Raw genomic sequence first — 23,553 nt, forward strand, 5'->3', positions numbered from 1 at the left:
GTTTTGCTGCTTTCAACTTTGCCAAAACTGCAATGGAACCACAATTGTTTCAGGAAGCAAACAGTCTTCAAATTAGTACATTTGTTTTCCTTTGGGACTAGCCCAGGTATACATCATCTCCTAGATTTCTTAAGAGAATCAAGTGTAACATCATTCATTTTATAAAGATGATATCTACAAGAGACATCATGCAAAATAAACATAAAAATGGATGGAAAATAAAAAGCAAGCCACTTGGCTTGAAACGAAAAGTTTCTGGAGTAATTAAAGAAATGTTTTTCATCCAACACTTTACAGTGAGAAACATAACTTACAGTTTTTGAATACAATCCTGTCAACGAAGATTTATACAACCCATCTAGTTCTTCTCACAACACGTGCATTTTTTAATTGAGCCAACAAAGCAAATTACAGCAGACACGAGCTGCAGGATCTTTTAGGAGAACATGCCAAGATTTGTGTCAAATTCAGTCACACAATAAACAACTGTTTGAAAATACACATGCAGGCATGACGTCCTATGTATAAAAATCTGTTTAATATCTTCATAGATGAGGAACAGAAAGACATTAGGAATGAAATATTTTTGGAGTAGAGATCAAATCATAGTTAAACAGAGAGGCTTACTGCACTTCAGACAAAACTATGTACTCAAAAGATGTTAAAAATGTGCTATTATTTTGCATGTGCTATTATTTTCAGCACCAAAACTCAGTGCCCTTCAAAATGATCCAATTCAGCTACACAGATACTAAAAGGCACATACCATGATCGCTTACCTTTTTTTTAGCTATGATAGTTTCAAATATTTTCAAAATCTTTTAAGATTTGAAATTCATCTATTGTATTTTTAGGGAATTTTTACTTTATTTTTTATACAACCCCCAATAGCTGCATTGATTTCTAACTCATATTATAAAACTTTTGTTAACTTTAAATTCTGGCGGGGCACAAACTGTGTTTAAAACAGTTGTTAAAAACCTCAGTGGCTATGGAACATACCTCAGACAAGATTATAAGAGGAAAGGAGAAAGAAAAAGCGAAAGAAAGAAAGAAAACAAGAAAAGGAGAGGGAGGGATGGAAGGAGGGAGGAAGGAAGAGAGGGACGGAGGAAGGGAGGAATATACTATCAAGATGAAAGGAAAGGAACAGTGGTTACAATATCAGGCAAAATAAATACTCTCCTCTTGCGTGGTCGCTACACGAAGTGGTTTGACAACAGATGAAAACATTCATTCATCATTTTATGCAAGACATATAAACTTCAATGCTACAAAAAGTCCTTCTAAGAGGCTATCCAATTCCCACTTATCTATAGAAACCTTTTTTGAGGTCTTAACAAGAAATGGAGGTTTCCCAGCTCCTAACAGATAAAGCAGAAAAGCACCTATAGGCTAAACCCATTCCCACAGCACTAAGCCGGGCAGGGAATGCGCACGGGAAGGGCACTACTTCTTCAGAGGAGCAAAACTGAGCGCAGGCAACCCATGTATTAACACCCGCCAGTCAAAAGAGAGGTCCATTCGTAGAGAGTTGTATGTACGATGGAAAAAACCCTGTACTGCCTGCTTATTTCTGCTACTCTAAACCTCCTGAGCTGCCCTCAGTAGAAGGTTGGTCCTATTCAAGCAATTAAACCCATCGCATAGCCAGATTAGGGAGCTGCAAGGTGTTAATACATCCCTTGTTGCGTTCCAGCACTTAGCCCTAAGCAAACAACCTGGGTTACATCCAAAGAACATACCGATGCTAATTACACTTCCAGTAAACTTTTAGAGGGTATTTTCTTATCATCCGACTGCGCCCCCACTGAACTGTATTAAATGTTTAACAATTTTCCCCATTTCAGACACCAGACTGGTCCGAAGTGCCAGGAGACTTCAGTAACAGGTTCTCTCCACCTTAGCTTTCCAGTGACATTTTGCAACACTCCCGATTCCTGTTGTTACAAAGCATTGCTTAATTTGAACTACATCCCTTTGCTGGTCCACTGCATACTTGTGAGTTTGGAAGGATTTTTTTCTGGCTCAGGGCTGGAATCAAGTTTTACAGTCTCCCTCTAAATCACTGTATGTGCTTTCCATTGTAAAACTTTATTTTTAACTGAAAAAGTTAAAACACTTTGGGGGAGATGGAGAGAGAGAAAAACACTGTATATTAGTCCTGATGACTTACAGTTATATCGTAGTTCAAGTGTTCATATTTTAGAAACAAAAGCTGCATTTTTCACCTATTTACAAACAGGAGTGCCTCTCGCACTTATGGAGATGGGAGAGAAAATACACAGCAATACAGTTGCCGTATGGATGCGAGCATCCTGCTTTGCTATGCCATGAGAGGTCTTAGTCCAGGACCATCTTGACCTAGCTCTGCCTTTCACAGGCATTTATGTCGTATCACAGTGCTGCAGAGCAAATCCCTCATTTCTTCCTCAGACAATTCTTTGTTGACACTGACACGGATATGACTGAGTTTGGATGAAGAACTTGAGGAAGTTCTTGATGATTAGGTCAATTATAAAATCTATACTGAAATATCTTCCACATGGGCAGAACACATATAGGATTAGCTCATCAGCAAAATCAGTGCTGTAATTTTGACAGCATGCTAGAGAAATAACATACACAGGGAAAAGGAAGATCCACTTGCCTGGTGGGTGTTGCTGCCTGGATTATGTATGGAATTAAACTGTTTCATGTGCATTCGAGCTCTTGCAATATCCCTGAGGGACCGAAAGATATCATCCACTGCATCTGTGGCTTTCTGAGTTGTCAGGTTCAGTGACGAGTCACAGCCTAAAGAAATAAAGAAACACAGAGATGAGTGAGTGAAAAACTTTCAAGTGTTTTGATAATAAGCAGTAGCAAAGGAATAACTGGGAGGAAATTTTAAATTAGTTTCATCATGTTATATTCTAGAAACTCAGGGGCTTGTTAGACAGCATGTCCTCAGCATGGCACGAGTCTCTGTAGGTAAGCAAGAAGCCATAAATCCTAGACAGCAAGCAAAGTGAACAGCACCTCTCTAACCACATTTGTAACCTAGATTATACAGCAATTTCATCGGCACAGGGTATGTTTTGCTCTCCATGGCAAACAGAAGATCCCATGCTAGCAGGCCCTGAAGAAGAGCCCCACATGGAAAGGAGCCAGCTGGTTTGCTGGTCTCCTCGGGGTGAAACAGCCATGAAGAGGGGAATTGCTCCTCAGGCATCGTACTCGGGCCCCAGCCGGCAGCCTGCTGACTCCAAATGCATTTCCTACCTGTGCGACAAGAAAAATGGGAAAAGTCCGTGCTAAATACAGCGGAAATGATAGCTACACTTTGGGAAGAGCCGTATTATCACAGAGAAGTCCTTATCCCTCGAAGTGGCACGGTTATTACTTTTAATGTATTTTTCCAAAGCACTTCTGCTAATATATAATGCTTATCTTCCACTGAGGCCAAACTCCATTTAGAAGACGACGTAAAAGGTTCCTCCGAGTGGCCAGGCAGTGCCTCAGCAAAGAGAAATTGGCTCCATCCCTCTTACCACAGGACCTATATTGCACAGAGGCATAGAAAAAATGCTTTCTCAGCTGACCTGCTGATGAGAATTATCCAAGTCAGAGATAACTGGGTCACCTGGTGTTTGTATTGCCCTGTCAACACAACTCTACACCTTTTGACATCTCTGCCCCCCTCTCTTCTCGCTTGACTCCTCATCCCCGTGGCAGAAGATCCAGCACAAAATAATCCTTCCTGCCACACGCACACACAAACACACACTCACTCCTGCTTATCGCCAGTGTATTCTCCGGAGGATGCTGCTGCAGTGGTTTGTGTGTCCACCCCTGGTCCCGCAATTGGTCCTGCACCCGCAAACCCTTATGTCTGTGCGGAATCCTGCTGCGAGGACGGGGTCTCCCCGCAGGTCCCAGCACCCGCCGGTTCACACCATGCAGTGGAGCCCGGTACTGAAAACAGACACCAAAACCTGTCGTGAAGGAGCCTGGATTTTTGGGTGGGGGGATTCTGAACAAACTTTCCTTTACAACTGACAGAGGACAGAATCCTTATGCACTAAGGAAACAACAAAAAAGGTGGTACTTTCAAAATTTACAGGGAATTTGTAATAGCTAATCTGGATCACTCTTTCACATCTTTGTATTCTGTACAGCAGAATATATATATAATATATACACATACACACACACTTACAGAGGTCTGGAACTATCCCTACAAGGTAGTGATTAGACACTGAGCTTTCATTTGAATATTATTTGTTGAAAGATTCCAAGTCGGATCCGCAGCTGGTGCAGCAGAACAGAAAAAATGACTGTACTTCTGCAGGGCTACATCAAACCAAGCTGCTGAGGATTTATGACATTATAACCCACAAAGCAACGAAGCAAACACAAACTGGGCTTCAGTGACTCCCGTGTTGTAATTCTAAGGCAGGCACTCATATATTTTTGGACAGAGCTCTTGAAATTACTGATTTTTTTTTTAAATGAGTGCAAAATAACTTACAGAAATATTTTTGTTATTATGTATGTGCAAGATCTGTGTGCTCTGATACTCTGATTGACCAAAGCTTAGTTTTTCATTTGGCCGAGGAGCCCGTGTGTTGTCAGTGAAAGCCCTGAATGCAAACCTCACTCTGCAGCTCATTACCCCACTCCACTGGTGCTCTTGAAATCAGAAAGATGGCTCCTGCGAGTGATCTTGTGCTGGTTTATGTGCACGGCATGGAGTCCAACCTCTGAAAAAAGTGAAACTGAACACCTCCCCGGCAGACGAGGTCGATAAATAAAGTCTGAGGTGATAAATCCTGGTTTATATTTATCACTAGCACAGGCAAATATTCAGCGGAGATCTTGTATTGTCGGTGTGTGTCGGTTAACATTTATGAAGCATTTTGCAAATGAAAATTAAAATGAAGAGCCGTATCTCATTATTGTATTACTAGACTTTTCTCCTCTCCGAGAGACAAGTTTTCTCTGTTTTAGCCACATTAGAGATAAGCAGCTCCTAGCTAATGTAAGTAGTTATATTTTCTTTGTCCTCTCTTTAATCCTTTATCAGCAAAAGCCATTGCTTTTGGCCAAGCCACCTCTGGAATGTTTCCTTTCGCTAACGAGCGCAAGTCCCCTATGTTGAACAAGTTCAGGCAAGGTAAAAACCACATCGTTTGCTTTGCTTTGCACACTCTTCTTTTTTTCGTAATTGTTTGTTTTCTTGGACCATTCAAAAGCCTTTTGTTTTGGCCCTACAGTTATTTTTCTCATGAAAAGAAATATTTGTTTCCTTCTCCTGTTGGCAACACTTCTCTTTCTCTCTTTTTATTTTAACAAGAGCCTTTTGACCAAGAAGTTTCAAACCAACTTGTCGCTTCCCACTTCTGGAACTGCAGGGCAGTTTCCAGTGGACGTTGTCTGGCTTCGTGGCTGGAAGCCCCCGCGATGCTCCTCACCTTGCCTGGCCCAGCACGTCCCACTTTGCTTTTTGCTACTGGGTCAATCTTCTCTTGAGCAATTTCTCGGCGAAGCGCAGCCTCTGTAACATCACTCACCGCCCGAACCTCATTGCCAGGGAAATGCTGTCTGGAGCTTGGGCTTTGCATTACAGCTTGTGCTGACACACTCGTGGGCTGGAGGAGGCCATGAAATCATTCACCCTCATCGTCTGTGGAACAGGCCACATCGCTTCATCACCGTCGCCCGGACCAAAACAAGAGCCCTGGCGTGCCGTGCAGTGCGCCAGCAGCTCCTCACCTCCGTGTTCAACCGCGCAGACCGGAGCGTATCTCGAGGAGCACTGGAGCAGGGGGTCAATGCTGCTTCCAGTCTCCATGGCAGAATGCGGTGCTGGACCCAGTGTGGAGCAGGAGGGCACTAGGAGTTGAAGCTCCGGTCCGGTGCCAGTTTAAGGCTGACAGGCAGAGGGAAAAGAGCCGTATTTTCAAACATTTCTGTAAAATGTGGTTTCCTTGGGACTTCTGACCAAGAAATATCACCTGTCTGGGGAAGTCATGGCTCTCTGTTTCCAGCCTGACATCCAGTCCTTCTTTTTTTAAATGTATACTAAAAAAAAAGTTTTCTTTGACACTTTATTGTTGAGATTAATAACAAAAATCTCAGGTTCTCCGAAGGCTGCTGCCTACCTGTCACACTGCAGTAGGTTCGAAGAGGGGAGCCGGTTTCTCTCCATCCTGGAGAACAACAGAAGCTTGTGTTGTACAAATGGCAGGCGGCTACAAATCACCTCCTGTTCTCACCTTCCCCGTGAATGGGGCTGTGTGCGCATATGGAGAGCAGAACACAACCCCTCTTCTCTGCCCGCTTCACGCTACCAAGAAATCCGCTCCTTTTACAACAATGAAGAGGTGGAATACATTAGCTGCTGCACAGCTCATGTGCTAATTAAAACAACTCTTCCTGTTACTGTTTTTTCACGGGAAGTTAAATGGCACTAGGAGAGCATGCTGAATGAATTCCTTTGAATCCCAAGCCCTTTTATATATGGGAAAAGGCATTTAAATGAAATTTGGGGATATTGCTTTCCTGTCAGACTTGAAGAAGCCCAGTTGTGGAAAAAGGAAAATCACTGTTAACCAGCATGTTAAAGCACATATCCAAGATCTTGATGATATCCCAAGAAGAACACAACGCGGTTCTGCGGTAAGCGGTGCCCCACCTCACCGATATTGCTTCTGTTCTGCTTCCATCCACTTGCGCTGAATTTGAAGGGAGTCAGAGTGTCAGGAGCTGCATCCAGTGCCAAACAGGATGAGACAGCCAGGCCTTATTTTTGACGTACTTTTGAACTTTTTCATCAGAGAGAATACATCTCCTCTTAAGCTATGCATCTGCATAATCATTAGTACCAGAACTAATCCATTTTCATAAGAAGCTTGAAAAGAGGAGAATGGAGATGCTCTTTTCTACAGTCTGGGGTGACCCAGAAACCAAACTGGACCAGTTTTTCTACTGATTTCTGAAATCAGAAGGAAGATACTTTAAGAAAGGGACACAGACATTCCGAACCCACGAGATCTATAATTATACAGTGGCATGTGATTGATTATTCCCTCCCTGAATGCAACAAATGAGAATTTCAGACCTGTGTATCAGAAAACCTTTCACTGTGCTTTGTCTCTTTTGGTATGTGGTCCAGGCGTGGTAAACAAACCTGTTCTTTCTAAAGCACTACGATAATTATTAACACTTTGTGAAGGTCTTTGATACTTCTGAGACATCACTGAAAGGCTACGATTCTTGCAAAGTTGAAAATTTAGGAAAGCTGAAAGTTTACCACTTTACTCTGTTTTATTGGTATTAACTTAGGCTCTCTCTACCTCAGTCTCTCTCTATAGCCCATTTACAGAAAAAACCCGATATAAACCCTACAAACCCTGGAACGGAGCTGGCAGAGTAGCCAAGCTGTTTTAGAAGCACACACTGAAGCATGGGCTAAACCAGAAAACTGGTACTTCAAAGAAGAGAAAATCCAGCATCAGGATTGCATTATGCAAACTATTTTCTAGATATGCAGAGTTAATTTGCTTGTCAGCGAAAGACAGAGAAAGAACAGAGATATACGGTGCCTTGGGGGTCAGAACTCAAAATACAGCACTATGATATTAAACTAATGAAAATCTTCTATTTTTATACTTCAGATGATAGCATAGCAACGGGGGCCCTTCTTTTTCTAGCAGATAAATCTAAAAGCATGTATCTGTATACCCACAGCCATATGTTTTATAATAATTTTATATATTAATGCATTAAGATTGTTATGAAAAAGTAGGTACGAATGCCTACGGTTACACAGACCAAGACTGGTTTTTGCAAGGGAGAAAAAACGTGTAAAAACCAAAACTAGGATGAAATTTGTGTGATTCTCCTCTCACCTTTCTTCTCGATGGATTCTGCCATGCATTTGAATCTTTATTCTTAAATCTGATTTGTATTAAATCATGCTGTCTGCTGCATCTAAAAAGGAAGCTGCTAAGTGGGTGTGACATTGTGGGACAAGGAAGGACGGGCCAGAATACAAGACATCTGTCATTGTCCAATAGCAACATCAGCAGAAGGTGAAAAATCAGAAATGATTCCATTTTAGTTTGGGGGATTATGGAAGGGAGGTGCGTTCCCCTGCCCTCGAGAAGAGAGGGTCCAGAGGGGACAGACACAGCGGTGCCTGTGACAGCTTCCCGGCAGCACACGGCATACCTCTACCCCTGGGGCTGGAGAGGATCCTACTCTGTGCTTGCTCGGTCCTCCGCACCCCCTGCACGAGCGTGCGTGGCGCCGGCTGGGGCAGCCATGTCTGTGCTGCTGGCAGCTCCCAGTGAGGAGCAAGCCTCCGGGCAACCTTAAAATGTTGAAGGCCAAGTCAATACTACAGTGGGCTGAGTTTAAAACAGGGCTGGCTTTTCTGACATTAGCAAGTGATTCGGGTGCTACTGATTGGATTAGAGGAAAAGAAGGGTAAAAAGAAACAGGGAAGAAGCTGAAAGATTTTTCAAAATGGTATTCGGAATTCAAAGGTGAATTAAAATGCCAAGAAAACAGGCTCTTAGTGAAAAATAGATGGAAGTTATAAAAAAAAAGGGTCCATTTTGCTGAAGTCCTGGCAAAGCAGCGTGTCGGAGCTCCTCAGCTGAGGAAGGGGCAGGCGCAGAGGTGCAGAGATAACCTGTCCCTCGAGATGCTCTTGCATCCCCTACCAGCAACCACAGCAGATTTCTACGCTGTCATCCCGATTCAACCCCTTTCCTCACCCTCTGTCTTCCCTCCCCGCTTCCTGTGATGGCCCCTTGCCCCAGTCATGCCTCAGCCCTTCTGAGGAGGCTGAACTCAGCTTGGACCACACTGCTGCAAAACCACTCCACCCCCATGGCCCTCCTCCGAGACAGGCAAGTTATTTGTGCACCAAAGGCGAAAAGCTCAAAACTCCTCCGAGGCACCCAAGAGGTTAGCATCCCAGCTAGAGTGGGAACTCAGGATTTCCCAGCCCTGGGCTTGATCAGCCCTTCTGCCAGTCCACACAGCACCGACTAACAGACTGCAAATGCTAGCAGGCAGAACGATAAACAGAGGAAAGCAAAGAATAGCAGCATATGGGAAAAACATTAGGAAAGGGAGGGAAAATGTATACGATGTTAAAAATCAAAGCAGTATGTTTTTCTCCCTCAATTATTAGCAACATCTGATTTGAACCTATTTGAAACCCAGGGTTTGCATAGAGGGTCGCTGTAGGGCTCCAGCTGAAGCCTGAAACTTCAGAATAAACCGAAGGGATTATCTGAAAAGCCACACAACAGAGAAGGTCAGTTCTGCGTTTCTATAAACGTCATTTACGATCTGATGGGCACAAGGAGAATGAAAACACCGCGGTGTGCGGGGATGCTCCGGGGCAGTCACCAGCACCACGCAGTGCAAGTGAACGCATGGATGTGGTGTCTGTGATGGGAGGAGGGAGCGTCCGATCCACCGCCAAGGAAACCATGGAAGCTAGTACTGTGACCGGCAAAGGTGCAGTTGGTAGTTTATTTTAATCATGACAAACATCTTAGGGACATGGTGTAGTGGGTATGGTGGTGTTGGGTTGATGGTTGGACTCGATGATCTTAGAGGTCTTTTCCAACCTTAATGATTCCATGATTCTATTCTATGATTCTATCTCCCATTTGAAATAAAGGCCAAGGATGTTTTTTTAAAGAGTAACTAAATTTAGAATCCTAAATCTCCACCTCAGCTTTTAAGTAAGTGTCCAAACTTTAGCTGAGCATCCAGGGATTGCACATGTATGTCTCCATGGGCAGTTCAGCACAGATCTGACGTTTATTATATAGGGACACATCTTGTGATCTCTGGAGCTCACTGGGGAGGGATGGCAAGAGCCAGCGGTGTGCTTGGAAAGCTTCTTGTTGGCCTCAGGTGTAGGAACCTCTTCTGGAAACTGCTCTTTGGCGTGCAAGGCACGCACAGGCTGCATGGCTAAGTACTTCGCTGGATCTCAAGCTCTGAAGCTGCACACGTAAAAATCTGGCCACTTACCTAGGTGATTAAATATGGATTTAAGACCTACCTTTGGAGAGTAATTTTTTTTTTTAAATTTTGGCCTCAATATCTGTCACTTGGACATTTCTATTTTACGGGAATATTTTATTGCCTTCTTCTTGCCAAAATCCAACAGCACAACATGTAATATCAACTTTTATGAAGCACTGCAAACTCAATACTGCAGGCTCTCATGTTACATGAAATTAAACCTGTCAATTCAGCGAACAATTACAGGGAAAAGCTACAGCACTTACTAGAATAAATTACATAAATTAATTGCAGGAGGAATTTAAGTTAGGCTCAGATGTGCTTTCTGAAGGAAATTAATGTAACAAATTCATTAGGGAACCATTCAGTTGCTCCCTCAAGTAGTCCATATCTTAATTAAAAAACCACACATGTTAATAAAGCTATGGTGAATGCTCTGCGAGTCTAATAAGGCCTCCCAATAACGTTCCTGCAAGAACTCGGTAAAACTCCAGGTTTTACTAAACGATACAGAGCTTTATGAACATACCACCCTAGGACCTATACGACCAAATGTCCCCAGTCTTTTGCAAGTTATTCTCAGCTACCGTCCTTTTGTCTTCAGACTGGTGGCTGCACTTTAGCAAGAAAGATGTTTTGCTCCCATCAAGGACATTCTTGCTCTTCATGCATCAGCCAGCACCTTTCAGTGATGCTAAGAAGTTTCACCCTCGGATCTGCTGCCTCTCACCTACTCCACAAGGTACTCCAAGAGGTACCACATATATGAAGGACAAACAATGCGTGGGGAAGTGGGACGAGGTTTGTGTCCAGGTAGCAGCAGGTGAGGCAGCAAGTACTACCAGTACGGCAAAGCCTCCTTGGCCAGGGTGCACCAGAACAGAGGACACGTTGCATGTGTGAAATGGTATGGATGTTCTCCTAAAGAACAGCCAGCACGGTGGGCACATGGATGGGACCCTGCCACTGCCTTTTCTAATGTACCTACTCAGGACCTAATAGCCCTGTTTCTTCCTTTCTTTCTCCAAGCACCTGCAAGCCACCCTTGTGTGAGAGACCACCTGGAGCTGGACGAGCCTTTCTTAAGGCTACAGCCTTGCTTACGCTCAGACAGCGCTGTTAGTGTGGCACTTCACACCACCTGGGCTGAGGAAAATCGTATGCAAAGAAAACTGTTCCTAAGTAACTGTGTTTAAAGCCCTTCATAAAGAAACGCCCCGAAGGCCTGTTTTGTCTCTGCACTATGAAGCAGCAGAGCAGGGAGGAAGCTCATGTAGAAGTCCACGGGGAGTCTAGATGCTCTACCCATGGGAGTCTCAATGCTTTACCCAGTCGGCCTCAGAAGGGAACCTCAGGAAAACACGGCAAGATCTGTAAATGTCCTTATTTTTATAAAACTTTTATTCTTTATGTTGATTACAAGGAATCATACTTTTAAAACAACAGCAAAGTGATTTTGTTTGATTTTTCCATCTTTTTCTTTTACCTTGGACAATGGAAATGAATACGATCAATGTTTTTTGTGTTGTCTGTTCCTTATACTGCCAAGTCAGGCTTGCAGACATGACTGGAAAACGCTTCCTTCTGAAAGCAACTGTCCTACCTAGAATTTTTAAAAATGCATGAAACCATTTCAACTCATGGATCTGAGAATGATGGTAATGGAGAAATGTCGAAGAGACATTTTCTCTCCCAATTTAAGTTCTGAGCCAAACCAGAACTTACGGTATCCTTAAACTAGTGAAGGCAGCTTTATACAATAATGTAAATGTATAGAAACATAAGATCACAATTAAAACTAAGAGTTGTAATCTATTTACCAGCTACTGAAGCAAAACAGTATTTTTAACATGAAGATGAAAATAATGACATTTTAATGCTATGTATAATCTGTTCAAAAAGGCCTCCTCACCCAGTATGCTATACAACAGGTGAAAAGCCATCTGAAAGCTGACAAGGATAATAGGTACTTAGGCTGCATTCAATGGGCTCTATTTAATGATAGATAATAATAATGATAGATTATAATAATTGCAATTTTAATTCTCCCCCCTTATTCAAATTAACAGAATTATGGTACATCCCTTAAGTACCTTTTGCTTTAAATTCACAACTATGCTCAGAATAGTTTCCCTTAAAAAAATGACATAGCTTACCTTCTAAAATTAAAATTAAACTATAAAAGGATTAAGTTAGCCAAAACACTAGAAGGTTGTTTTCCAGGAGAGATTGGATGAAAAAGCTAAAAGCTAAATGCCAATCCTGCATTAATCTACACTATTATGGCAGTTTTGATGCTAACAGTGGGTAGAAATAGACTGTAACAAGTTTACAAAGTTCATGGTAGTAAGAAGTGGAGCTGTCAGATAAACACAAATATCATAGATTTCCAGTTCTTGTAATATTTGAAATTCAAACATGAAAATCTGGCAAATGACACACCAATCTTGACATACTTTATGTACTATTCGGCTAGCCCCACACTACCCAACTGGAAGAGAAAGGGAAAGAAAGACTAAATGCCATGCTCAACGTAATTATGGCAGAACACAAAATGTACAATAAACTCTCTGAAGTTAATCTGACATTAGAATTTATAGCTTAACTGCAATTTTAGAAGAAAAATATATTGTTCGAGCTGCACCATGCTCACTTCTGAAATCCTGATGACAGAAAGCATTCAGTTGTGAAGTCCCACTGAAATCCAGCCAGAATACCTTCAACCCTATTTTAGCATCCCAACTCCCCAGGAAAGAGAAATACTACTACTCTACTGTTACTACAGGCAAATCATTCATTTTTAAATAAAATATGCAAAATGATCGTAACCAAAAGTAACATCCAGCATAAGTGGACAGTTCATGGTAATTCCTCTGATGAATTTTAATTCAAATTTCAATTTAGTATTTTACAGGGCTGCCTTTTTCAAAATGCATTTTGCTGACACTCTCGATACTTATATTCACAGTATATGTTAATGACACCAAAGGTGAATATTCCCTTTTTGTGACTAAATTTCAAACAAGATTTGGAAAGTTTGTGGCTATGAACTGGTAGATGGATCATCCTGTAAATCACCACCCAGCAGCTCAGGCACAAGCTCAGCCCTGAATTTAGGAAGCTGGGTCCTTCACACTGGCACCAAGCGTTTGGGGGGACGACAGCACCTTTGCGCGGGGTTCTACTCAGCTCAGTGCAGCCTCTGAGCGACGGTGCTCGCCTGCATGCATCCAGTTGCTGACCAGCTGTAACGCTTATGCCCGTGTTTACACTGGAAATAGTAACACTTGCTTTCACCTACTTGGTCATCTCTTCCAAGCCTCAGTCTCTTTGGACAGGAGCTGCCTGGTACCGCACACCCACAGGACCTTGGACTTAGCCAGCGACATCAGATGCTGCTACTGCCTAAATAAAAACCTAACTCCAGGCTCAGTTCAGAGCAGGCTTGCTGAGGGAATGACAAGGATACCTGCTGTGGCCTGCTGGGCACAAGCTGATCAGAAGAGAAAGTCAAGCGGCACATCTCCCAGGGGCTACACGTGTTAGGAGGGGGAAGGAAGAGTTCCCCTTTTTCTATACTATCAAGCACCTGCCAGCACATTAGAGAGAACAGTTTCCTACCTGGCAGATCGCACAAGACTTCCTCTCTTCCTGCCATCAGTAGTGCAAGAAGTGCGACATACTCTGCCTCCCCAAACATAGCACAAAGCTGCCTACGGTGTGTGAAAATGTTAATGATGCTGAAAACCAGAGAAACATGGCTTGTGATGCTCTGCTGGAGACCAGGGGTTGTACTGGGCAAGGGCCATATTACACTTTTTTTTGTTCCTGATGCTTCTTCTCCTGAAAACGGACATTGACACTGGACACTGAGGTGGAATATGGGGATAAGACAGGGTAAGGGCAGAACAGCTGTTCTTCCATCCTGTGGAGTGAGTATAAGTGAAGTATAACAATTTCCAGAGAAAAAGAACAGAAATATTTATGGTAAAAGGCTTCACAGCATAACATAAAGAAAAACTTTTAAACACATAATATTGAAAGTAACAGCCACAATTCTCCACACTGAAATTGGGAATTCTACTTTAATGGCAACCTACCACATTGCAAGTTGCACATGACCAAGGGCAAAAGGACTAGAAACCGAACGCTGAAAATTTCTGTGTTTACATCATGACAACTCTTGGCCCTCACTGGAGCTGTTTTGCCCGGCTACCGTCAGTGGTACCGTGCATGCCAATGAAGGGTTACACCTCCCTGGGGACACCTCACCAGGGGACACCTGCGGCAAGGGGCTGGCTGGGGCTGCAAGAAAGCTCTCCCAGTCTAGGAGGCTTAGCATCCCGTTGCACACCAGGGAGGGAAATGGGTAGCAGGCAGTGAATGGGCAGTAAATAAGCCGTGTGTGCATTCCTCAGCTGGTCACACGTGTGCTACCTAGGCAAGGGATGTATACAGGGCACAGATGTCCATATTCTGCAGGCAGACGAGAAGTTACACCAAAGCACAGCCCTCTCAAGCCCTTCCATCGCAACCAACGGTGATCATGGCAAGGAGCATGTGTGGTTTAAACCATGCACAGCATCCACTTTGTGTTACCAGCTCAATTGTATTGCATGCTGTGCATACAACAGACCCTCTGGAGACAAACCCCTGTCTCTGGTGAGTCACTGTATTGATCTACTGAACAAACGACCTGATGTGATGTTACTGTGTTTCAGATCTTCCTCTGCAGAATACACAAAGAAAAACTGCCGCTGTTTGTACAACTAACCGTCTATCTGTAAAGCACAATGTTGTACACGTGGGCTTGGGATGCCTGAGTCAATTTTTGAAGCTATGAATCATGAACAATTTAATTCTAGTATAGAAGCAAGCTGTATTGCCTGTCACCTTACCAGAGTTTGATATTAGAATGCTTTGCGACTAGATAAAAAGGTAGATGATAATTTAGCCTACAGCATGGGTGATTATGTTATTTGGAACAAGCATTATGTCAGTGATAAGATTAGGAAAACCATACTTTGCAGAGGCATTTGCTCTTCATGGATCTCATGGAAATATCTATGCAAAACCAGTATTACATTTGAGTCAGAAATAAAACAGGAGAGGTCTTGGCAATTTTCTCTCTTCAGCTTTGGTTTAAGTGGTTGTTTATATTTTTCATCACCTGCTGTAAAACTACTTCATTTGAAATCATTGCTGAAGTACTGTCTCAAAAGATAACTCTTCTTGTTTTGGGAATATTTCACATCTCAGTGAGAATAACATCCTATAAAAAGTACCTTCAGAGAAGATTTTTTTCTTTATGAAAGCAGATAACACTGACTCATCTAAATGATTTAAAAGTCTTCCTATGTTCATCTACTCTTATGATCCCTTGAAACTGTGCACTGCACTTTGCTGAGATCATAAGAATACAGCCCAGCCAAAACATCTAGCAATCTGCAGATAAACAAGAAAAGGCACCCAAATAAAAAGCATGGATAGAAAGAACAATAATAAAGCAATAAAAAATACAAGTTAGGAAGAAAGCACTGCATGAATTATCCCACTTTATGTTAATTTTAAAATTGAAATTACTGTTATACAAGAGACAAGACACAGACTGCATAAAGCATACTTCGGGTGAAAGCAAAAGAAAAGAAGTGAGGCTGCGGAAAGGATCTGAAAGAGGAGAAGGAACCCTACTATGGGGAGATGGACCAACACGGCACTATTTGTTTCCAAAGGATGAACAACGACACCAGGTGCCAAGCCGCCCCTTCCTCTGAGTACATCGGTGTTGCAGCTGGCCCCTACCAAGACACACCAGATCCCTGACTACAAATAACACAAAATTATACAATTAGCTCATTTTTCATCTTTTTCTTGTCTATTAATGAGAAAGCACACTGTAGTGCAGACGGCAAGTACCAGTCAATGAAGAAAATGATCAGCAGTACAAGCCGCAAGCACACGTATAGGAGGAAATATCCTACAGAATTAAGTGAATAAACTTGTATTCATAAAGCAGATAGTAATTCAAAATATGCGCAATAGATAAAAAAGATGCTGGCAGAGGCCTCAGTTTGGCTGAAAATGTAAACACACATTCAACTTAAAAGGTGTGACGGGATGAAATTAGGCCAGTGCTTAAGTGCCTTGTTGAATTAGGGTTAAACTCTCCGGTTTAAATTCAGAAATAATTGTGCTATTTTAATTAACAAACAATTGAACGGCTTGTGGAGTTGGTCTAGCATGTTTCTTAAGCACTTAACATTTTTTGTCTTTAAAACAAATAATAGAAAATGTTGCATACATTGGTGAAAACACAGCTTTTAACACAGGCTTGAAGAAACAACAACTGACAGAAAGTGCCTGGGATCTGTAGTCATTTCCATTTAGTATAAATTGTTAATGTTTCCAGGAAAAAAAAATAATGAAAAACACTCATAATCTTGTAGTCAAATTTCAACACCTGCTTATTTATTGTGGCCAAAACAACAAGGATAACATGATTTATGCTTCAAGCATATGGCAGAAGCATAGGGACTTTTTTCATTAAATTGTGCCTGCCTAAGAATGAAAGAGGACATGTAATTTCAAAATTAACTGGATTTTTTTTTTTTTTTGTTTAGGAAACAAAGACATTAGCAAATGCAAGCAACCAATCAAGCCTGAGGGACTGACAGCAGCAATTGTGCGGATCTGTGGCAGCCCCGTGCTGTTCGCTACTGGGGGACCGGGCAGTTGCAGCTCAGAGGCGCTCTGGCTCCAGACCACCACAGACGGTCATTTGCAGGGTGCTCGTACAATGGCAATCGTATAACGGCAACAGAAATATTTATAATAATATATCTAAGCTAATAGGTTCTCAAATGATCAGTAGACAAAGATGCACTTCCATGGATATGTACCACATGTAATGAAGCCTGTGGAGGAGAGGAGGAGACTCCTGAGACTCCTACCATAACCATGTTTCATTTCAGAAAGGGAAAATATTGACTAATTTTGGTCCTGAAGTCCTTATATTAGCTTGTGACCGCTAATCTCAATGAATAAATCCTGCACAGGCAAGAGTTATACGAGGATGTAGTTGTGAATTTAAAGACTGTGAAAAATCACATCTACAGCTTTTTCTCCTGCGTTCAAATTCAACATCGAACCTGACTGAACCTTTCACAGTGTTACGTTCCATCATTCACTACTAATTATAATTAATCGGGACTGCATACATAATGGTTCGTTAATTTTCCCTGTATGGTTCTTTCTTGTACAAAACCACTCAGAGAAGGAAAGACACCTCACACTTCCATGCAGTTCTTGAAACCAGAAGAATGGCCTCATTTTCCCCACTTTTAATCCTTTAGCCAAAGGACTGGTGAATATGGTGAATGAAAAGTTTAGGAATAAGCCAAGAAATTGTAAAAAAAAACCATGCCAGAGAAACTGTGAGTTATGTGCTTCCTTGATGCATTTGCTACTGACCAACTTGGTCCTCACCTTTCCCTGATAAGGTGGTGGCACATTTGGAGACATAAATGCTGCCCTCTGTAGCTAATTTCTGATTGCTACTTCACCTCCCTTTTGCTTCACTTAATTTTTAAGCTGCAGAAATGCAGAATTTTGAAAACAAACCAGCACCAACAGCACCACTCCCAGTCATGCTCCCCTTCTCGCGTTGAATAGATACCCATTTTCTCTGAAGTTTTGTCTCTGTGCAACAAGGATGTGTAAAAACCAACCCTGCCAGCTCGCCCGCCTTCTCTTCGCTAACTTCTGGCAGCTTTGGGAACAAAGGACTTTGTCATCAGTTATCTTCTGCTGTCCTTGAAAAACTGTACCATATTTTCACAAGAGAAACGGAAGTAAGGCAAACACCTGACTTTAGATATTTTACACTGTTGTCTCAGCTGAAAATGTTACTTGACATGGTGCATCGACAGAGTGGCTCTGCACATTTGCGACTGAACTTCAGGCACACGCTGCGTTTTATGCTGCCCTCTGAGAGAGGGACCTGGGGCACTGAAACAACTCAGCAGGAGAAGCACCAGCACGGGCCGCCTGCCGGTAGTTGCTCGTGTGTTTCTGTTGCATGATCACAGCGTTCAGTGTCTGACAGGCGGAATGTGAACAGGTTTCCCCTTTCACTGCAGAAGGATGGTGGTTGTGGTGAGTTACCACAGGTGGCCTAACTTTTAGCATCAGCTCCCACAGTTAGGCAACACCAAATTCAAAATGCAGAATATAGTCATATGCCGAGGTATAGATGTGACACTAACAACCACCTAGAGCACAGGCGCAGGGCTCCCATGAGGAGACTGGCCATAAAAGTACCCAACGTCTTAGCCTCAGGCCCCAGCTACGCAACCCCGCTCCCAAACAGGTCAGTCAATAAACTGCAGGTACCTGGAGGAAGACAAACCAGGGAATGGCAGAGGAGGTACTGATTCAAACAACCAGCCCTCTTATCGCCTCCTGGGCACTGGGTCTCACTTTATTATCAGCAGAATATGCTTGTTCATTTTTACTTACCTGATTTGGATCATGGAAGTAGCCCTAATTATTGAATGTCCCCATCTGCTTTGGTGGACGACAGCAGTGAAATCTTTCTCTATCGAGATTCAGCCTGTACAACAAGAAACCCCACACGCTGGTGTCCAGATCTGGTCTTTCTGTTCCTCAGAGTTAACATAAAACTGCCATTTTTTATAAAGCTCTTGCTATCCCCCAGCCGCTTGGAAATACACCCACGTACTGCCTGCACTCTCTGTTGGCTCCTTGGTGAGTATGGTGGCACCCCTGCGCTGGAAACGTTGGGTGCTTCATTGCCAAAACACGTGTCTCTAAGCAACTGACCCTTCTTCTGAAATCACGAATCTCAGCACTTTCAGGCTGAGCAGCAAGATGCATGACAACACGTATAATTAGAGATAATTAATAGGCCAAAGATTGTTCCTTCAGAAGTGCTGTGGTTGATACATATCTCCCTCCCTGAATTCCAAGCATCTTAGTCATAACGTGAACAAAATGATTGATGACTGGGTAGACTGCTAGGTCTACGCCTTACTTTCCCATAGAGTTTGCACAGAAGCATGCTACTGAGTAACAGAAGGCCGCTCTCAGAAACCTTTCCCTGTGCCATCGCTGCTTGCTGGATACCCTTCGCTCATTCCTTCTCCTTCCTCCTGCCATGAGAAGACACGCCGCAGGCGGAGGGGGCTGCAGAGGACGCGCACGCTAGGGCGGCTCAGTCCTATTCAGCGTTCCCACAGAGCAGCCCCAACGTGCACCACTTCCACCCGCCCCACAGCCCCGTGTGGCAGTACTGGCGAGCCAGGGGGCTCGGCAGCAGCAAACGTCACCGCAGGAGTGAAGCATCATGGAGTAAGAAAACGTTTACATTTCCAAACAATGAAAAACATTACAGGACAAAGCTTCCCCATACACTTTATTACTACTTTTTCTCAGATAAGTAAAACGTTGTTTATTGTAGATTCTGTGCAACATCGCCATTACAGTCTCGGCCAACGTCATGGTGACTTTCTCTGCCATTTTATTCAAGAAGTTTTTACCATCCTCAGATGTAAAATTATGACTGCCTCTATTATCTGGGATGTAACAATGTCTTCTTTTCCTCATATTTGGGACCTTCTTTTTTTTTTAAAAAAAAAAAAAGATGTATTTTTATTTTTACACCGAAGGATTAGAAATATTCTATTAAATTATTCTATACGGCATCTGGAAAATATACTGTTTTCTTGCACAGGTATTTCCTCTCTTCACTGGGGCGGAACAGCCCCAGTAACTGAATAAAACCTGAGGGTAGAGCCTGGAAATTAGTTAACCGTGATCTTTATGCTACAGGAAGATGGCAAAAGGCAGCACCACGCTCAAGCTCCCGGACCGAGCTCAGACTGTGCTGCAGTGCAGCGCCACACCATTCAGCTCCCGGGAAAAGCACCGTCTCGCAAGGATGACGCTTCATCCAGGCTGACCAGCTCTGCCCACGGCAAGGCTGGAGTGCTGCATTTTCTGGGCACAGCTGTTCCGCCTCTGGTTCCAGAGCTGATGGGACTCATCCAGATGTCCCCGAGCAGAGCACACAGCAAGCGACGATCCCCCTGCACTAGGTGGAATATCATGTTTAAGCTTCTATTGTGATCCCCCGGTCTTGAATCGTCCTGTCACAGCTTATTATAACTCTCTGCACTCCCAGAAGTTTAGCTAGACCTTTTGTTGCCCTTGCAGAACCGCACTTGTTTTATGTTGATTATTGGCCATTTAAAAATATTCTGAAGTGGGATTCATCTCTAATAGTGTTAGCCATCTGAAAACCAGAAATCTAGTCCACGTTCGTTATTTCATCCCAGGGAGTCTCCTGGAAAGGCCAATCTGTCTGCACCGACTATAGGTAGACTCTAAAAAGCTTCAACTGCTAACAACAAATTCTGTGAAATAATTCCCACCTCTAACTAAAGGCCAAGTCATTAACATGGAATAAGCTAAAGTAATATAAATCTGAGATAAGAAAAAGGATTAATCTGTAGACCAGAAGAACTATGACAAGCATAATAAGGCATGTGTTGTTCTTCTAAAAACCAACTATGAATAGATGCTACCGTCAGCCTCCAGCACATTCAAAGTCAGAAACGCTTACTTTGCAGATATAAATAAACTGTCCTACTTTCTGCTTATGCCAACACTACAGAGGGGAAAAAGTACAGATATATCAGCTAGATTATACCTTATTCGGGGAATGATAAATGGAACGGGATCCATTTGTGAGGAGTCTTTAATATGTATAATACTTGCTTTATTTATTTGGGTTTATTTACATAGTCTTTTTCATAGCTTCTCCAGAGTGCTGCACCAAAGTCAAAATTCAGGGTCTCGCCTTTGCAAAGACTGCCTTGACCAACTCTTGTAGACAAAGGGAGCCAAATGAAAGCAGAATGAAGTTGTCTCTAACCAAAATCCTGACTGAGCAGAAAAGCAACAGAATCCAAAGCTCCAATGTGTGAGCCAAAATGGACACAGGTTGGCTTTCAAACCTGAGAGTGTTTTTGCAGAGCTAGCAGCTATAAAAACATATTTGCAGTTGTAAGTTGAGCAAATTTGATATGAGTCACCACGGCTGTAAACATGCAACCCCCACAGAGTTGTCTGCAAGTCGCTTCTCTGCATATACCCACTTACGTGCAATTGAAGACTGAATAACTGAGTAACTGCAGAATACCAAATGCAGTATATAAATGCAAGAGAAGAGGAAAAATAACACAGGCAACTACAGTCTAGTCACTTGCCTTTCAAAGTGGCATAAAGTTCAAGCAGATTTTGAAAAGAAAAACCAAGTGTTAAAAATGAATGAGGAAGATGGACAAAAGCTGACAAATGCGGGTGATAACCAGGCTCGCCATACATCTTTCTGGGTGAGATAACTGACTGTTCAGCTGACAGAAGTCTGGTAGACGAAGTCTATTCAGATTTCAGTAAAACATTTGATACAATGCCACCTGAAGAATTAGTTTGGAGTGAAGAGACGGGACTTAATAAAAGAGCTGTAAGGAACAGACAACAATGGCCTGGGCTAGAGAGAGTCTTAGCGACGTTCCTTGAGGACTGGTCTTACTATTTTTATCGATGACTTTTGCACAAAAAGTAGGATGACGTAATTATGAGGTATTGTTAAAGGTAGAAGCCTGAAATATTATACAAAATGTAAGTTCTGAAGCACCAGAAATGAGACAAAGCAGACCTGCACAGCAATACAAAATGACATAAACCTCACCAAGGTCATCCACTTAGTGGGCAATAATAAGAAATCTCTCCATCAGCTGGGACTCTGTGGTGGAAAACAAAGGAAGAGAAGAATCTGGGTGATATTAGTTGGTCCGGGGATGACCCTGGGCTACCAGCACTGCATGAGGCATGCAAAACTCATCAGATAGATAAGATACTGTAGATACACAGACACGCTAGTTCCATCCTAAAAATGGTAAAACTGCAACAGAAACAATTTTGGTCACTGGTGCTTGAGATACTTGAATTCAAACTGGAATAGAAGATCTGTGAGCATGACTACAGAAATAAGAAACCATTTTTATCTGAAAAAAATGGGGCTTGTTCAGCTCAGCAACAGGAAAACTGGAGATACGTAAGCTGGAAAGTAGAATAAAGTGTCCAACCATCAAAGGAACAAGGCTCCTGAAAGAGCCTTTGTGTGAGAGTAGTTCGATGCAGCTGGAAATAAGAGCAGTTTCAAGATGGATTTTGGTAAGTTTATAAATGAGATTATATGATATGTTTGCCTCGAAAGGAGCCAGGGGCCTGGTTTGGTGGTTTTTCCACATAGACCCTTGATCATTTCAAACAATTTTTGTATTTCAGAGATTTAATATTACATCTAGGAGAAAAACCATGCAATTGCTTAAACTCTCTATAAATGTTCTCATAAATGGTAATGTAGGATTTTGACTATTAAAAGTGTAGAAATGTCTGGCAGCCTTTTTAAAAGACAGGTTTAGTCTAGCTGCAGGCTGTCGGTGACCAATTTCACCATGCACATTTTTCTGCCCTGACAAATGGCTCACTGGATAGCTATGGGACAACCTGTCTGAGAGGTTTACAACCCGCTAATGACAAAGTGCTCAAAGCTGGGAATCAGTCTCTAGCAGAAATGAAAATATTTTTCTCCCCAGAAAGTTATTACAATTCTCCTTCCTTCTCTCAAAACATGAATGTTGAGTAAGTTGCCTAGCCGTTGGAAAAGACTGGTAGGAATAGTAAAGCCATCAGAGACCAGATGTGTAGCTCTTTCACTTCCCTAATAAGCCAAACTGCTTCGGCATTGAAGAAGTGTGGAAAGGTCATCAGAGAGGCAAAGTAATGAAAAAGTCAAGGCTGAAAGGAAAGCAGAAGGCTTGACGTTAGTTGTATGTGTTCTGTTTCTAAAAGGCAGGAAAAACAAGAGGTTTCGTGGTGTACATGGGCGAGCAAATGGGATTCTGTAGGATCTGCAATTCGCTCTCGCAGGGAAGGACTTACACCACGTACTTCTGGGTAGCACGGAAAGGCAGACTCACCGCCTCGCTATTTAGAAAGCTTAGCTGAATGGAGGGAAGAATGAAGCAGAGGATGTATCTGTTAAAAGGTGTATTTCAAACACCTCCTGCTGCCTATGCTCCAGAGAACAGGGGGGTGGCATTAGCAACCGCCTGGTCCTATAGCCAGGGACATGCATTTCCTTGCTCCTCTGAAAGTTGGCTCCAGTCTGGGTGAGCTGTAAACCTCTGAAAGATCATCGCCCACACATGCTCAGTTAAGCCTTGCTGGATGTTCACCATTAAGACGTCTAAGGATGCTCTTGCCAAACATACTCCAGTCTTTCACAGGACATAGTGCTAACAGAGCAGTCCATCCATCATTGCTAAAGAGCAGCAAGCCATGACCTGTTACTTTCCAGCTCCTAATTGTGATCAGACAGCAAAAAATGTGCCATTTTCGCAAAACACCGTGAGCCTGTCCCAT

At 42.7% G+C, this 23,553-nt stretch overlaps 1 protein-coding gene across 2 annotated transcripts in view; it reads right to left on the minus strand.

Annotated features, from left to right (window-relative positions):
- The window catches only part of SCFD2 (sec1 family domain containing 2), a 206,305-nt gene that overhangs the window by 11,568 nt on the left and 171,184 nt on the right, over positions 1-23,553 (minus strand). For both annotated transcript variants that reach the window (XM_075149081.1, XM_075149080.1), the window contains exon 6: positions 2,651-2,796. In XM_075149081.1, coding sequence (XP_075005182.1) covers positions 2,651-2,796 — 146 coding nt within the window. The remainder of the gene's footprint in view (positions 1-2,650; positions 2,797-23,553) is intronic.

Source organism: Calonectris borealis, chromosome 4 (genome assembly GCF_964195595.1).
Source record: "Calonectris borealis chromosome 4, bCalBor7.hap1.2, whole genome shotgun sequence".
NCBI lineage: Eukaryota > Metazoa > Chordata > Aves > Procellariiformes > Procellariidae > Calonectris > Calonectris borealis.